General features: G+C 49.8%; 1 protein-coding gene across 1 annotated transcript; it reads right to left on the bottom strand.

The window, feature by feature from the left end:
• Nucleotides 1-1,088: 1,088 nt before the first annotated feature.
• Rnf114 (ring finger protein 114) lies at nt 1,089-13,783 on the bottom strand. The gene is made up of 6 exons (XM_021156175.2): nt 13,604-13,783; nt 10,026-10,176; nt 6,181-6,287; nt 5,832-5,946; nt 4,547-4,654; nt 1,089-2,608 (listed from the first exon to the last, which is right to left on the bottom strand). The coding sequence occupies exons 1-6, from the start codon at nt 13,744-13,746 to the stop codon at nt 2,543-2,545; spliced, it is 690 nt and encodes a 229-aa protein (XP_021011834.1). The 5' UTR covers nt 13,747-13,783; the 3' UTR covers nt 1,089-2,542.
• Between the last annotated feature and the right edge of the window lie 2,856 nt (nt 13,784-16,639).

The raw sequence follows: 16,639 nt of genomic DNA, 5'->3' as shown, positions 1-16,639 counted from the left end.
GGGTGCCAGACAGCATTGACCACTTCAGTGGTTGCCTCCTGGTCTTCTCCATATGTCCAAGGAGCCTCACTTGGGTCTAAGCTGGCCCATGTGCATCAGAATTCCTGATGCTCTCTGTTCTCAGCCAATGGACCCTCCACCCTTCTTTCTACTCATGCTCAGTCTTCTCCACTGACCCCACATAGTCCTGCTCCCTCCATCCTCATAGCCACAGTGCCTCATGGGGTAAACATGCTGTCACCTTAGGCCTCTGGACTCAGCTCTGAATTTAGGTCTCAGCTCAAATTTTGGAGACAGTCTATGTAGCCCTGGCTGACCTCAAACTCACATCCATGTGCTTGCCTCTGCAAGCAGAGGATTAAGGGTGTATGTCACTGTGCCTAGGCATACGTTACTTTTGGACCTGCTCTAGTATTACAAGGGATTTACTTCCAGTGTCAGACTTACAACTGGAGTCCAGGACTCAACTGAAATGCAAATGTAGCCCCTTGGAGATCTTGGAATGAACAGGCCATTTTCGGACATATGGACTAGGTATTTCTTCTCATCCTCTCCAGGATGGAATAAACAAAACAGCTCATTCTAACATGTCCACAGTCAGGGCTGAGACAGGAACTGCTGAGATCTCTGGGCTTTATTCAGGTCCCTATGGGACCAAGATGGAAACCAATTCCAGGAGGCTAGCCCCTCAGAACACCCCAGGCAGCATCCAGTACAGGGTTCTGTACCCCCCTTCAGATGATTCATTAGGTGTCAGCAACTGGCACAGTGCACACATGCACAAGGCCTAAAGTCTGAGTTACACCCGAGTCACTGCAGCTGCGAGAGCCTGGCCTGCTATTGTGAATTCCCCTATTTTAAGGGGGGATGGGGACATAGGAACATGGGCAGATGGACAGACTGACAGACTTCTGCTAAGTTTTCAGAGAAGACAGATGCTTGAGGCTCAGCTGCTGAAGTCTCAGAATTGACTAGAAGCCAGGTTGACTCAGGGACAGACAAGAAGAGTGTTCCCTTGGAGTAACAACCTTCTAGAGGCTGCTGGGCCCATACTTCAGAAAAAGCTGTTTAAATGAAAACATTGCAGCTTACTGGTTGGATAAATTATGAAATTTATTTATATTTCACCTTCTATAAGACAGAACATAACCACACTTTCTGGAAAGTCATTATATTAGAAACAGCGAGTGTGATGAAGGACAGGAGGTCCCTGCTGCACTGTGGCACACCTGTGCCTTTCCCAGTTCCTCGGGGCAAGGTTTTGTTGAACCTCCCTCCACACATCTCCTGAGCAAACCTTTCCAGAGGGTACAGTGAAGAAGCAGTAACGTTGGGAAAATGATCCTGTCCGACTTTGCTGGCATCTGGGCTGGCTTGGCCCCGGCAGGCAGAGGCACCACTGTGGAGGTGTGGTGTCACAAGTACAATGTTACATGCAGTCTCAGATGGTCCAGAGCCCCATGACTGGAAAGAAGACTCACTCCCAAGCCCCAGGCCTGGCAGAGGGTCTGGCCTGTGGAACAGACTGGAGGTGGTCTTCCTTGTGCTATGTAACATGACTGCATTTCTAGCTTTTACAGCTGCTGCTCAAGAAAGCCTCAGCAGACCGCCTTTCTCGACTGCGCAGGGGCCTAACTTTAACTTCCCAGGTATGACCCTGGCTTTACCACTGCCTCCACACCGAAAGGCAGGGTTTAAAACATACTTGCACAAGAAGGCAGCAACACTGCTCAGGCTCATCAAGTTATCAAGCAGCACCCAGCAGTCGGTGCCTCCCTCCAACACACTCTGCAGAGCAAGAATGTCAGCATATACTCAATAAGAGGGGCACATGACCCAGCCACCTGAGAACACTCATCAGCATCAAAGAAAACCAAAAAGCCACACACCCTACACCTTCTCCCTACTTACACATGAACACACTCCATCTTTGCTACCCAACATTTCCACTACAATTCTATGGTGATACCTTATCCTAAAAAGGCACCATCAGGCATTTAAGACAGAAGCCCTCAGGTGTACAGATGTGCAGGTGTAGGGAAACAGCAGTAACCAAAACTTCCACCATCAGACTGCGATGTCACCCAGGAGGACAGGAGCAGAGCCCTGGCCCAGTAAACCGCAGAACCAAGGCACCTCAGGGCCAAGGAAAGGAGTCCCTGCTTTATTGTGCTATTCACAGCTCAGGGAAGGTCCTGGCTGGCTAGAGGACCTGAGAGATGAACACTGGGCAACAGGATGAATGCGATTAAGATCCTGTAGGAGAAGAAGCTGGGCTCTTCTCAAAGCAGGCAGTAGCTGAGGTGTGGTGAAAGCAGACCATGGGACAAACAAGGTCACCAGTGGGGAAGACAATGCTGGCAAGAGCCCAAAGGAAACAGGACTCTCTCTGCCCTAGGGCCCCATCACCCTCGAAGAAGTGACCCTGTCTGGTGCCATGGCTCAATTCTAGATCTGCATTACATGTGAGGTGCAAGAGTCAAGGGCTCACACCTAATGCACAATGGAAGCTCTAGAGTGAGGTGGACAGCCAGGACCCGGTTCATTGGTCGATGATGGAGCGCTGCAACACCTGGTTTATCATGTCATCTTCATCAACATCGTAATCCTGAGGGCAGAGAAGACAGACAGCAGCCTGAGTACTTGCTCACACCTAGAAGAGTCTCTTCAAAGGAGCCTCCCAAGAGTGTCTAGAGAGGGCTGCTGAGGACCCCAGGATCCTGTCTAGTTGTTGTGGAACTGGGAAAATGACTTCATCTCTCTGTGTCTTTGCTGTCTCATCATTAAATAATAGTAACAGTTTGGTGCTGAAGAGACAGCTCAGCAGTTAGGGGTCAGGTTCACTTTCCATCACCCACAGTAGATCATAACCATCTAACTCCAGTCCCAGGGAATCCAACACCTGGCCTCTGGCAGGCTCTGGACACATGTGGTATACAAACATACATTCAGGAAAACACCCATAAAAATAAAATAATTAAATCTAAAAAATAGAAAGTAACCATTCCTGGGACTGCAGAGGTGACTGAGGTGGTAAAGTGCTTACTGTGTCAAGCACAAGAACCTGAGTCTAGATCCCCACCGCCATTGTAAGAAGAGGGTATCGGGTGCACGCCTGAGATCTCAGTGCTCTCCACTGGAGACACGGACCACAGAGGCTCGCCCCACTAGCCAGTCTAGGTGGAGATACCCATAAGACATCTGATGCTGATACCTAGCTCTGTCCATGCATGCAGACTGCATCCCAAGTGTGCAGATGCTCACACTACCAAAACAAAATTCCTTCCTCAATGGAAAGTGAATGGCCCAGAAAATAGTATACACACCTTGCCCAAACAAAATACTCAAATGCTGAATTCAGCTTATCAACTGCAGAAACAGACAAACACATGCAAACACATGTCAACTGAGATGCTGTTTCTAAGAGGCTTCAGTGCCCAAAAACCAAGCAAGGCTTTTGAAAGTGAAGAGTCCAGTGGACGTGACAGCCACACACTCACCTTCAGTGAGGCAAAACTCTGCTTGAGTGGTTTTAGCAAAGACATTACCTCTGCAGTTAGCGAAACGTCAGTCTTGAAAGTCTGCTCCGAATACTACCAGACTGAGAATAAATGTTTGTTTTTTCCGCTCTGAAACAAGTCTCTGTAGCCTGGGCTGGTCTTGAGTTCTTGATCCTCCTGCCCCCACTTCCCAAGTGCTGGGAGAACAAAAGTGTGCCCACAAGCTGAGGTGTGACTATCTTTTAAAAAGACTTTTTTGGCCGGGCAGTGGTGGCACACACCTTTCATCCCAGCACTTGGGAGGCAGAGACAGGCGGATTTCTGAGTTTGAGACCAGCCTGGTCTACAGAGTGAGTTCCAGGACAGCCAGGGCTACACAGAGAAACCCTGTCTCAGAAAACCAAAAAAAAAAAAAAAAGACTTTTTAATAATGTATTTATGTGCCTGTGTGTGTGTGTGTAGCAGAGAATGTCATGTGTGCAGTGTCTGCAGAATCCAGAAGAGGATGCTAGATCTCCAGAGCTAGAGATCCAAATGTGCTGGGAGTTGAACTTGGGTCCTCTGCACTATGTGCCCCTCACTCCCGCCGTTCTCTAGCCTGACCCTGGTTTGTGTTACTGTCTTTACACTCCTGGGGATAGAACCCAGCATGTCTTGCACAGGGGCTAAGCCACACTCGTACTTCCAGGCAGCAACCATCAGGGGGAGCTGCACACCCAGTCAGCCTGTAAACCCCTCAAGAGCCATTTCCATCATCTTCATGGGGAGTTGACTGGAGTGGAATCCAACTAAGTTCTCCAAAAGGGAAAATCACACACAGCATAAGCGGGCAAAACCAGGAGGCAGAGGAACGAGAAGAGGAAGAAGCCTCACAGCTAGAAACTGCCAGGGCGTCTGAAGTCTCACTCTGGCACCCGCTCGCCCACAGAGAGACATGTGCAGCTTCCGTCTGGCACAGAGAGCTCCTCAATCCAGAACAGGGCCCCAGGGAACCCCCTTCCAGAAACCTGAGCAGTAGTGCTGTCCATGGGGTGGTGCTGACTCACCACAAAAGTGTCGTACGAAAAGCGGTGGCGGCGTTGGATATGCTCCATGAAGTTGGCACTGCGGTAGCTGGGGTCTCCCCAGGGCATCGAGGCACAGATGGGACAAACCTGTCAGGAGGAAGCAAGGTACTGCCATCTGATGCCTGAGCTGACCCTCCATGACCTCTGCTCAGCCCCTTTCCTGATAGGACAGCCTTACTGACAAGCCCAGGTACAATGCGTGGTCACTCTGCTCCATAAACATGAAGCAACCCAGAAAACGACACATGGCAATGGGTACAGGCTTGTGTGAAGGTAAAATCCACCTGGACACAATGATAACAAAGTAAAGGACAGATGGCAGGGATGAGGCCAAAAGTGTACACACAAAAACCCAATCTGAACAGGCGTGGGGCAGAGTGCATGTTTGTAACCTCAGCACCAAGGAGGCAGGGATTCAAGGCTGTCTGGCTACAGGAGTGATTTGAGGACAATGACAGAGCACAGGCTGCCCTGGCTCACGAGAGTGAAGCAGCACTTGGGCAGCCCAGCTGGTACAGCTCCTGACTCCCCTTTTTGATTCCCTGCTCTGCTCAGTTTGCTGGACTCGGGCTGTGGCCACTTGAGTTCTGGGCCTTTTAGAAGTCACCTTTCATGGTGAAACCTGAAGACACTCCTGTGCTGGAGCTGTGAGCCTAGCTAGACAAGGACAAGGACAAGCAGCACCGACCACTTCTGACTGGCCTATGAATGAGGCACCCAGTTTCGAACACAGCTGGAGTGTGAATTACCTATACCAGTCCTGACAGCACCCACACTTATCCTGACAGCGTCTGGGCTGTACATGGCTTAATGCTGGTAAAAGAGGGAAGACCCCAGGTTCAACGCCCGAGCAACAAGAACATGAAAAGAGACCATCTGCAGCTGCGTGCAGTGGCTTGGGCCTGTGTTCATGATCCTGGCTTGGAAGGTGAAGCGGAAGGACCAGATTCAAACCCACCTGTGACACGTGATGAATCTGAGGCCAGCCTGGCCTACACAAGACTCTGAGTTTGTTGGTTTTGTCTAAGTGATTTTTAAAGAAAAATTTAAGATACCCACTGAAATATTCAGAGGGAAAAGGTCACAGTATCTGTTAGCTCTTCCTAAATGGCTCATTAAAAAAAAATCATACATATATATAACACAGTTAAGCAATTTGGGCAAAATGCTACGTTAGGTGAAGGGTACAACGTCACTGTACAGCCTGGTCATTTTCTGTAAGTATGACTTTTTACCTAGTCAAAGAAAAAAAGCCAATTCTTACCACAGACTTGGTATCGGTGCTGTGAGTGAGTTTGCAGTGCTCCACGAGTCCTTCCTGATCAAAGTTCTTCTCAGGACAGTAAGGACAAGGAAAGGTGTATCGGTTTGGGATGTTTCTGGGAGATGAGAAAAAGAGCACCCTGAGATCTTTCCACACAGTCTCAACCACTGCACCCCAAAGAAGCAGGAACTGAGTGCTTGCAAATCAGTCGCACTGACATGAACAACCCCCACTCCAAAACCTGTCAACCTTAGCCAGCTCCAGTGACACCTCCAATTCTCCAAATCCACACACCTACACCCTCCAACAACACAGGCATCCCACGTCTTTCTGGGGAGTAGGTCGGTACCTCGGCTGAAGGGATGCATCCTTGGTGGTAGCCTTTACACCTTCCATGATGTAATTCTGGTATTTGGAACATGACGCCACATGGGCCCGGATCTTAGATAGGATGAACTTGAATAGAAAGAGCAGGACCTATAGTTAGTGAGACGTTCATAAGATGTGATCCCAAACCAAGGGCAAGAAAACTAGACCCATACACTGGGTTGAGCAATGCAACCACTCCTGACTGTGCCAGCAGACAGGAGCCAGGCTGCTGTTTATTTACCTACATCTGCTCCACTGTGGGGTCACCCTCCCTACCATCTGCTCTCTGCTTACTGACATTTCCCCAGTGCTATTTTTAAAAGTACGCCACACTCTTATCTATTTTGTGCATGTGTATGTGACTTGCCTGTGTGGAAGCCACGGACACCTCAAGCTGTTGTCCTTACTTTTCTACCTTGTCTGAGACAAGAACTTTCACTAACAGGTAAGCCAGGCCACACGCTTCTACTACAGCACCGACCTACCCACGGGTTCTGAGCTCAGGGCTCAGGTCCTCAGGATCAGGCAGTAAGCACTTCTGCCTGCAAAGCCATCTCGGTGGCCCTACACTCACATCTGAATTTGTCTCTTACTTGGGCACAGTGGCACATGTCTGTAAGCTCAAGGACTCTGGAAGGGTAAGGCAGGACGACCACCAAGAGTTTCAAGCTAACCTAACCTACACAGGAACTGAAGAGTGTGAACTACCATATTGTGAACTAGTGTGAACTACCATAGTATGAACTACCATAGTGTGAACTACCATAGTGCATCTGCCTCCAGCTGCACTTTTGCTGTTTGGAAACAGGGTCCTGATTTATTACCCAAACTGGCCTGAAGAAATCCTCTTGTCTCAACCTCCTCAGTAGAGACTACAGGTATACACTAACACTTGGCCGGGAGCTCTTACAGAATTATGTGTGTGTGTGTGTGTGTGTGTGTGTGTGGGGGGGTTTGATTAAGATGTAAAGTGAGTAAATCAATAGGGGGAAAAAAAGAAAAAAAAAGACACAAAACGAAGAAAATAGGAGGAAACTGAAGAGTGTTCAAGACAGGGTTTCTTTGTATAGCCCTGGCTATCCTGGAACTCACTCTGTAGACCAGGCTGGCCTCAAACTCAGAAATCCACCTGCCTCTGCCTCCCGAGTGCTGGGATTAAAGGCGTGCCACCACGCCCAGCTGAGGAGGGAGATCTTATGGGGCTGTGCCTACCATACAACTACCACTTTTTACTGTTTTGTGACAGGGGTGTCATATAGCCCAGGCTGGCTCTGAACCTTTGTCTCCTTGCCTCCACCTCCCCAGTGCTGGATCACTGGCACCAGTAGCCTTGGGAATGGAGAACACAGAGAAAGCGTCCATGAAAAAAGACAAAGATCGAGGCCAGCTTGTTGAGATTTGAAATGAAAAACAGTGAGAGAGGAAGGTTCCAATCCCAGAGTGCAGGCACAGAAGCCGGCCCAGGGCGTGGACTCAGCTAGGCTCACTTAGGAGCCTCAATTTTAATGTCGGAACAAACCTGTACAGACTGTCCCAGTCTTACTGTGTCCCCGATATTAAACCCTCTGAAAGGATGGAGGGAGAGAGAGATCCATTTCACAGCCATCTACCTATGATGCTTAGGAGAATTCAGAGTCCAAAGACATTCCCACACTTACTGCACCTGGGGCCAGCTGAGGGCACAGGAGACCCTGACTAGAGAATAAAAAGTGGGGCTGGAGAGTTGACCCAGCAAATATGAGCACTGGCTGCTCTTCCAGAGGACCCTGGTTCAATTCTCAGCACCCACATAGCAGCTCACTACTGTCTGTAGTTACAAACTCAGGGCCTGACACCTTCATACAGACAGACATGCAGGCAAACCGTTAATGCACATAAAAATAAATAAATCGTAAAAATATAAAAATAAATAAAAGGGGCAGGGGAGGACAAGAAACCTGCCGGGCATCATCACTAACATTTGTAATCCAGCACTTCAGAGGTAGAGGCAAGTCTTGATGATAAGAGACCCTATTGTTTGTTTTTTGGGATTTTGTTGTTGTAGCACCAGGTTGGGTGTTGTGGCCCAGGCCTTTGATCTCAGCACTTGGGAAGTCCAGGCAGGTGGATCTCCTTGAGTCCTGGTATCTGGTTCCAGGACAATCAGGACCACACAGAGAAACTGTCTCAAAACAACAACAACAACAAACCCCCAACAAACCGGGCAGGGATAAGCACTGAGTCTCAGCTGTGGTGGCTCCTGCCTGTGATTGCAGCACTTGGGAGTGGAGGCAGGAGTAACTCTGGGCCAGTCTGGTCTACAGTAGAACCTTTCTGAACACAAAGAAAACTAAAACAAAATAACAAAGACACACAGTATACATTCAAGCATAAAAAAAGAATAAAGAGCCGGGCGTGGTGGCGCACGCCTTTAATCCCGGCACTTGGGAGGTAGAGGCAGTGGATTTCTGAGTTTGAGGCCAGCCTGGTCTACAGAGTGAGTTCCAGGACAGCCAGGCTACACAGAGAAACCCTGTCTCCAAAAAAAAAAAAAAACCCAAACAAAAAAAGAAGAAAGAGGGCTGGAGAGATGGCTCAGTGGTTAAGAACACCGACTGCTCTTCCAGAGGTCCTGAGTCCAACTCCCAGTAATCACATGGTGGCTCACAACCATCTGTAATGGGATCCAATGCCCTCTTTTGATGTGTCTGAAGACAGCTAAGGTGCACTCATGTAAGAGGAAAGAACACAGTAAGTGGCAGGTGCACCTTGCTGTGTGTGGAGACATTTGCCTAAAGGTAAAAAGTGCAGAGCAACTTTCTAAATGGAAAGCTACCCTCCCCCACAGCCCAAGTGCAGGGTCACCAGTGTGCAACACCACACAGCAAACTGACCCAGCCTTTCCAGACAGACCTGTGGAGGAAAACACAGTGGTGGTTTATACCTTTTTACTGTCTGGAATAAAAATTGTAATGACTTAAGGACGATAAAGTACTAGCTGTCTGTGCTCCCAGCAGCAGTGAGCAGTGTAGGCAAGCACACGGCACAGTGACACAACCCAGTGTAAGTGCTGGGGGCCACATTCCACTAGTAGAGACATTGCTACTGCCCCTCCACCTCACACTCCAGACTCTCTCAAGGGCTAAAACACAAGTGTAAATTTTATGACTCTAGTGGCAGATTGTGAAGTTTCCTTTGAGCTTAGTGCAGAGTTCTTTCTTTCTTTGGGAGACAGCTTTGTATATCCCAGGTTGGCCCTGAATATCAGAGCCTCCTGCCTACCACACAGAGCTGGGATTATGGTGTGAGCCACCATGTCTTGTTGAAAGGATGCTGGGGATGGAACCCAGGCTTCTTGCATGCTAGGCAAGCCCTCTATACTGAGGGATGTTCATTTTATATATAACTTAACAATCACACAATACCCTTATATTCTAACTAGAACACATGCTCATTACTTATTGCAGTAGGCTTCAGTAGCCCAGGCTGGCCTAGGTCTCCTAGCTTTGCTGCTTCTGTCCCTAAGGGCTTAGATTAGAGGTGGGAACAACTCCCCAGCGGAAGGTGGCCTTTTATAGGGGTGGGAATGTGTTTCTATGGATTTCAAAAGTAATATGTATAAATTGCTAAACCAACTCATGAAAAAAATAAACCCCAGCAAGGTGAAGAAACATAAACAAACAAAAAAACAGCCCCCCTCCCCCAACAGCAGCTCAGCCACCAGCACACACAGCAGGCATGCACCGATGCTGTTGGCCAGTAGTCAGGCTCTAACTTCAGACACCAGCTCTAGCTCTTTTACCATCACCACCAAAAGACAAGACTCTCCATGTTAAGTCCACATACATTCTTACGGCAGCCATGGCAAGAAGTCTCTATGCTCTCGATCTGCCGCTCGAGCTCCACAGCTCGGACGCCAGGTGCCAGAGCGCTGCGACACACCCCACAGACAGGTTTCTTCGGCTTCAGACATTCCTGCAGGCATGCAGAGCAAAAGCTAGAACAAGACATACAGAGAACCTGTGTCATGCAAAGAGACAAGACAACAGAAGTGGGTCAACTTCTAAAAGACACCAATGAATAATGGACTGGGACACCGATTCCCTGCTCTTATTCAAATAAAATACCATGCCCTTGGCACAACTGAAAAAAGAAACTGTACCTGGGGTTTGGGACATTAAGGAGAAAGGCATGATGTTTGAGCCTTCAAAGTTTAGTCCCTGTCACTATTGTGTAAAAGGAAGAAGTTCATACCCATCTGCTGGAGATTGACCATGTACTGCGAACACTTGGTGTCTGGCACTCATGAAACAAAAGGTGGGACTGTTACTATCAGAGGTGAAAGCAAAGCATTGTGGGAACACGCAAACCCAGTGGGGTTAGTTATAACCCAAGAACAGTGCTGGTCAGACCTCAGAGGCAGCCTCTGGATCAACCTTAAAACAGTGTGATTGACAGACAAGGACAGAATATTCCATGCCCTCAAATTAAAGTTCAGTCTGTGCATGGTGGTGCATGCCTTTAATCCCAGCACTTGGGGGCCAGAGGCAGGAGGTTCTCCGAGTTCCAGGCCAACCTGGTTTATATAGCAAGTTCCAGGATAGCTAGAGCTACATAGAGGGACCTTGTCTCAAAAAACAAAGCAAACAAACATCAAACCCCAAATTTAAAAGTGTCAAGGGAACTTTACTCACAGGCAGGCAAATTAAACAGTACAGATCATGCAGATCAGAAGCTATGGAGGGAGGGAGGGAGGGAGGGAGGGAGGGAGGGCACGCAGGCTGAAAATTCTCACATATTCAAGGAACTCAAACACCATGATCTAGAGGCAGAGGGGGCACCTGCTGGTTCACAGCACAAGAAGGCTACTAAGGCACAGGACACTAAATTACCAAACTACTTTGACTTATGGTTACATTAACAAAATCTGCTGGAAAAGCCCAGGAGATATGTGTGTGCCTCTGTGTGTGTGTGTGTGTATCAGAACTGACTCCCCCCCCCCCAACACACACTATCTTTTAAGAAATCTTGATCATTTCTATTAGGTAAAAATTCTAGTCCCGGCTGGGAGGTGACTAGTTATTTACTAGGAAAGGCCCTATCCTTATAACTCTTTTTTTTTGTCCTGTTTGTTGGCTCTGGCTGTTCTAGAACTCACTCTAAAGACCAGGCTGGTCTTAACTCAGAGATCTACCTGCCTCTGCCTCCTGAGTGTTGGGATTAAGGGTGTACCACCTAGAGTGATGCTGTGTTTGAAGAAAACAGTGGTTTCATACGGTGATGAAGGATAACAACAGACAGCCTGGCAGGTGGAGCATAGGGAGTTTCTCTTAGATGACACTGAATGGAAGGCCACAAAGACCTGGCTGCAGAGAGTGCCACAGAGGAAGGTGTGTGCCAAGTATAGAAAGGAAGGCCTCTGGGGCAGTGATGTGGCAGATCACACAGAGAAAGGGCAAGGCAGGGTGGGCAGGCCCTTTATAGTAGCCCATCATCCCAAGAGTAACTCAAGACAACTGAGGAATCCAAGCCAGCACACAGATTAAAGCAATTGATTTAACAGTCTATCAGATGCTCACAGCCTGCGTGCCTGAGTTATACCCTTACAAGGAGGTTGCATCTAGCTTCCTGTGTCTGCAGCTGACTTTCAATTTCTACTTCCTAGAAATGGGAATCAACTAGTTCAGCCTTTCTGTCAGTGCTCTTTAGCATCAAGTTATCTGCGCTCCTCCAGACCTGAAAGGGTGTAGCCACAGGGCTTGACCTGAATTTCATAAAATCAAATGCTCCAACCACAGCTGTAGGACTCTCCAGCTTCAAAGACAAACATTAAAAATCAAGTAGGCAGAGCCCAAAGCACTTGGAGGAGGCTCAGAGATGTCAGCTACCCTCACCACGGTGTGTCTGACTTCAAACAATCTGCTGAGTACTGAGGCTGGTTATGTTTGCTATGCTGGTACTGCTTCTTGCCCTTTGATGTAGGAAAAGGTCAAGGAAGCCTCAAAGCTTGGTGCTTTTCAATCAAGTCATGTTTCTTCACAAATGTTAACAGCCCCCACGTGCTCTCCTACTGCATACACCATAGTTTGAATTTCCTTTAAAAAAATATGAATGTGTGTGCCGCTGAGGACAGCTGGAAATCTGGGGACAGTTTGTGGGAGTCAATTCTTCTACCATGTGACTCCTCAGAAGCGAACTGAAGTCATCAGGTTTGGTGACAAGAGCCTTCAGCTATTTCACTGGCCACTACTTACCAAACAACCTCCTGAGCTGTAAATCCTAGGGCCAAATTGCCTTCTTTTGTTTTTTGTTTGTTTGTTTTTCGAGACAGGGTTTCTCTGTATAGCCCTGGCTGTCCTGGAACTCACTTTGTAGATCAGGCTGGCCTTGAACTCAGAAATTCACCTGCCTCTGTGCTGGGATTAAAGGCCTGCGCCACCACGGCCTGGCTCCAAATTGCCTTCTTAACTCTATCCCAAAACAGCAAACAGAGGGCATGCAGACACTCCAGTTAACTGACTGGGAGGGAGTCTGGGGGACGCTCACGGTGCCTAACACCGTGTTCGGCACCGGCTTATACCATCGGACAGAGAGGACATGGTACTCTCTTCTTGGGTCCCTACATGTTGCTCCGTGTAATGAGAAAGCTAGCAGAGTCGAGAGTGAAGTGAGGGAGGTCATCAGGACAGGAAGCCTGAAGTAGTGGCGGCAGGCGATCGGTAACGGCTACCTGTACCTGAACCCAAGCTGGCAGGAGCCCAGTGTCCCTGCAAGCATCCCTCCCACGGTGCTGGGAAGGCCCTGCCTCGCTCCTGGGGACGGTCTGGCAGGCGACGCTGGCCCGAGTGAGCGAGTCTTGACACTTGCACTTTGATTCACCCGTAAAAAGACTGGCACTCACAGGTCAGCGGCGGGAACGCCTGTGTGCCCAAAGACGGGTGCTGGAGTTGGGGGGTCAGGAAGCCCGATTCCTGGGTGAGCGGTAGTGGGCGGGGCCGCGGAGGGACGTGGTCGCGCATCCCTAGGCTCTTCGGCTACGGGGTGTTTGAAATGTGCAAGAATGGGACTCAAATCCCGCTCCCGGTCACACCACCCAGGGAATGGCCCAGGCCGCCCTCGCTCAACTCCTGAAGCGGCTGCGGCAGCCTGGCCCGCGACACCGGGCTTCACTCACGCCGAGGGAGGCGGCCTCCGTGAGCGAGCACCCCACACCCGGCCCGCGGGTACGGCCGAGCGTCCCGGCACTTCCCTCTTGTTCCAGCCTAGCCCGGCGGCCTCCCGCGCACTTCGGAAGCGCCGGCGGCGGCCCGGTGAGGCGCGACGCCCAGGCTCGAGGGGGCCCGCCGTGCTCCCTCGTCGGACGTCGCCGGTCACCCGCCCGCCCGCGCACCGCGCCCCCTCCCCGGCGGGCGCCCGCCACTCACACGTGTCCGCAGGGCACCTGCACCGGCTTCTCGAACACTTCCAGGCACACGGGACACGTAAAGCGGCTGAGAGGGTCCGTCTCGGACGCCGGCTTCGCCGACTGCGCGGCTCCGTCTCGGGACTCCGGCTGTGCCGCCGCCATCTTGCCGCTGAGGAGCGTCGCGCAGAGAGAGAAAGAGCCGCCAGGGGGACTGGGGGCGGGGCCGCCGTCGTTTGCGCACGCGCCAGGGGCTGAGATGGGCGGAGTCCAGAACGCCCCCCGCCCCCAGGAGCTTTTAAAAGCCGCCGCCCACCAGGTGTGTAGATGGCGTCTAGGGGAGAGCCTAGAGGACGAAGCCACACTGAGCCCACACCTCTCGCTCACAGAAACTCAGACCGTGAATGTGTATTGTTATTACAGTTGACCTTAGCTAGCTCACCAACTTGCCCAGGCGAGCTTTGAACTTTCCATCCTCCTGCCTCAGGCTACCACGTAGTTGGCTGTAATAGTCTGCACCACCAGATGTGGCCAGATGATTTGTTCTGATTTCTCTGACCGGAAAGGAGGAGGCAGGGCTTCCTGCCTACACAGCTAAGGGGGTACAAGTGTATCTCACAAATTCCCGTAGCTTGTAGGGCGATACCACCTCCGTGAATCTTTCCAGTTTTCTAGACATATTTATTGCCCTTTTCCTACGGCTTGTACGTGGCCTGGAAAAATAAAATAGGACAGAGGCTTGGACTGAAGGAGGTATAGTATAACAGGAAGTCACTGGACTGTGCACGATCAGCCAGTACCTTGAAGATGGCAAGAGTTCCAGCAGGTGTTGGGTACTGGCAGTGATTGAGTCCAAGATCAACAAGGAGTTGATTATCTGGAAAGCACTGCGTCAGGGCTGGGGTGTGGCCACCTAGGTAGAGATCTCCTGTAGCATGGCACACGCTCCTGGGTTCCATCCCTAGCAGTGTATATATCATATGTGGTAGTCTACACTCAGAATCCCCAGCACTTGAGAAATAAAGGCAGGAGGATCAGAAGTTCAGGGCTATCTCGGACAATATAGTGAGTTTGAGGCTAGCCTGGGATACGGGATGGTATACTCACCTGTAGAAGTCAGAATGTTTTGAGCTTTGAGGTCAGCCTGGATTGCATAAAGAGACCCTTTCTCAAAAACCAAAGCAACAAACAAAATAGGTGCTTCTAAAAAGGTGCACTTCAGGGCTGGAGAGATGGCTCAGCAGTCAGGAGCACTGGCTGCTCTCACAGAGGTCCTGAGTTCAATTCCCAGCAACCACATGGTGGCTCACAACCGTCTGCAGTGGGATTTGATGCCCTCTTCTGGTGTGGCTGAAAACAGGCACTTTTGTGTGTGTGTGTGTGGGGGGATTCGAGACAGGGTTTCTCTGGGTTCCTGGCTGTCCTGGAACTCACGCTATAGACCAGGTTGGCCTCGAACTCATAAATGCACCTGCCTCTGCCTCCCGAGTGCTGAGTGCTGGGATTAAAGGCGTGTGCCACCTCCACCTGGCAAGGTACTCCTTTATTAAGTAAATAAATCTTAAAAAAAAAAAAAGTTGCACTTCAGTATGAGCCTGCAGGTCAGCATGCCGCGACTCTGGTTGTGTCAGGCTGTAGTTCAGCGTGCTTGCGGGCCTGGATTTGACATCAGCTTTGGAGAACAAGATATCTGGCTCGTGAAGACTCCAGAACCTACTGTGCTATTACTGAGCCTGGCTTTTACTTAGCCTTTCCTTCCTTTTCCTTTTTCTTTTTAATTTTTTTTTTGGTTTTTACGAGACAGGGTTTCTCTGTATAGCCCTGCCTGTCCTGGAGCTCACTTTGTAGACCAGGCTGGCCTCGAACTCAGAAATCCGCCTGCCTCTGCCTCCCGAGTGCTGGGATTAAAGGCGTGCGCCACCACGCCCGGCTCCTTTTTCTTTTTAATTTTTTTATTCATACATGTGTCTATATGTGTATATATACACTTGTGTCTGCAGGTGCTTTCAGAGACCAGAAGAGGGTGTTGTGTCACCTGGTGTTGGAATCACTGGCCATTTTGATCCACCCTGTGAGAGTGCTGGGATCAGATGTTCCTGACTGCTGAGCCATCTCCCTAGCCTCTACTATGGTTTTCTTCCTGCCAAGGGATGCTGGTATGTTAACAAGACTCGGCATGTGGCTTTTCCTTGCTTGCTTCAAAGGGCAAAGATGCTGGCTTTCTGCAAATGACTCTTTGAAGCCCTGTGCTTGAAGGCTATACGCTATACACACTAAAAGCCATGACCTCTGGGGACTGTTTTTTGGAGAAGTTAAACAGCACCCAGATGAGCTCAAGATCCAAGATCCTTGGAGGTGGGTTGAGCGAGGAGGATCCTCAGCAATGACGCCTCCTAGCCCGAGGCGGTGGCTACTTTTGGACTTGTGGGTGCCAGGAGGACTTTGAAGCACTACAGTTGGGTTTATCTAGAGAGAAAAGGGGAAGACTGTGGAGTGTGAAGGAGTCAGAGAACACATGTGCCCGCTTTGGAGGTGACAATCTCCTCCAAGTCAATGAGCACTCAATTGAGGAGCTTAGTTGGCCTCCTTCGCCTCCAGATAATCCAGGCTGTACTAGGGCAGGAAGCCTCATAGGGTAAAACCTGCTGTATACTTGCTCCCAGTCAGGATCAAGATGAACCTCTTTCCTCTTGGTATCTCTTCTAGCAGGCAGGATAAGCTGACAGCTAGGAAGTGGCTCAGTTGGTGGAGTACTTGCCTAGCACACGTGACCCAACAGGATGCTAAACACACCCTCACCTGCACACCTGTGCTAGGCAGGCGATGCTGTGCTTCTCGAGGCCATCTTTTATTTATTTATTTATTTTAGATTTATTCATATGAGTACACTGTCACTATCTTCAGACACACCAGAAGAGGGTATTGGATTCTATTACAGATGGTTGTGAGCCACCATGTAGTTGCTAGGAATTGAACTCAGGACCTCTGGAGGAGCAGTCAGTGCTCTTAACCCCTGAGCCATTTCTCCAGCCCAAGGCCATTCTTTTTTTTGTTTTGA

This window comes from Mus caroli, chromosome 2 (genome assembly GCF_900094665.2).
Source record: "Mus caroli chromosome 2, CAROLI_EIJ_v1.1, whole genome shotgun sequence".
Lineage (NCBI taxonomy): Eukaryota > Metazoa > Chordata > Mammalia > Rodentia > Muridae > Mus > Mus caroli.
Note: the sequence above shows the minus strand (reverse complement) of the source record. Positions and strands in the feature narration are given on the sequence as shown.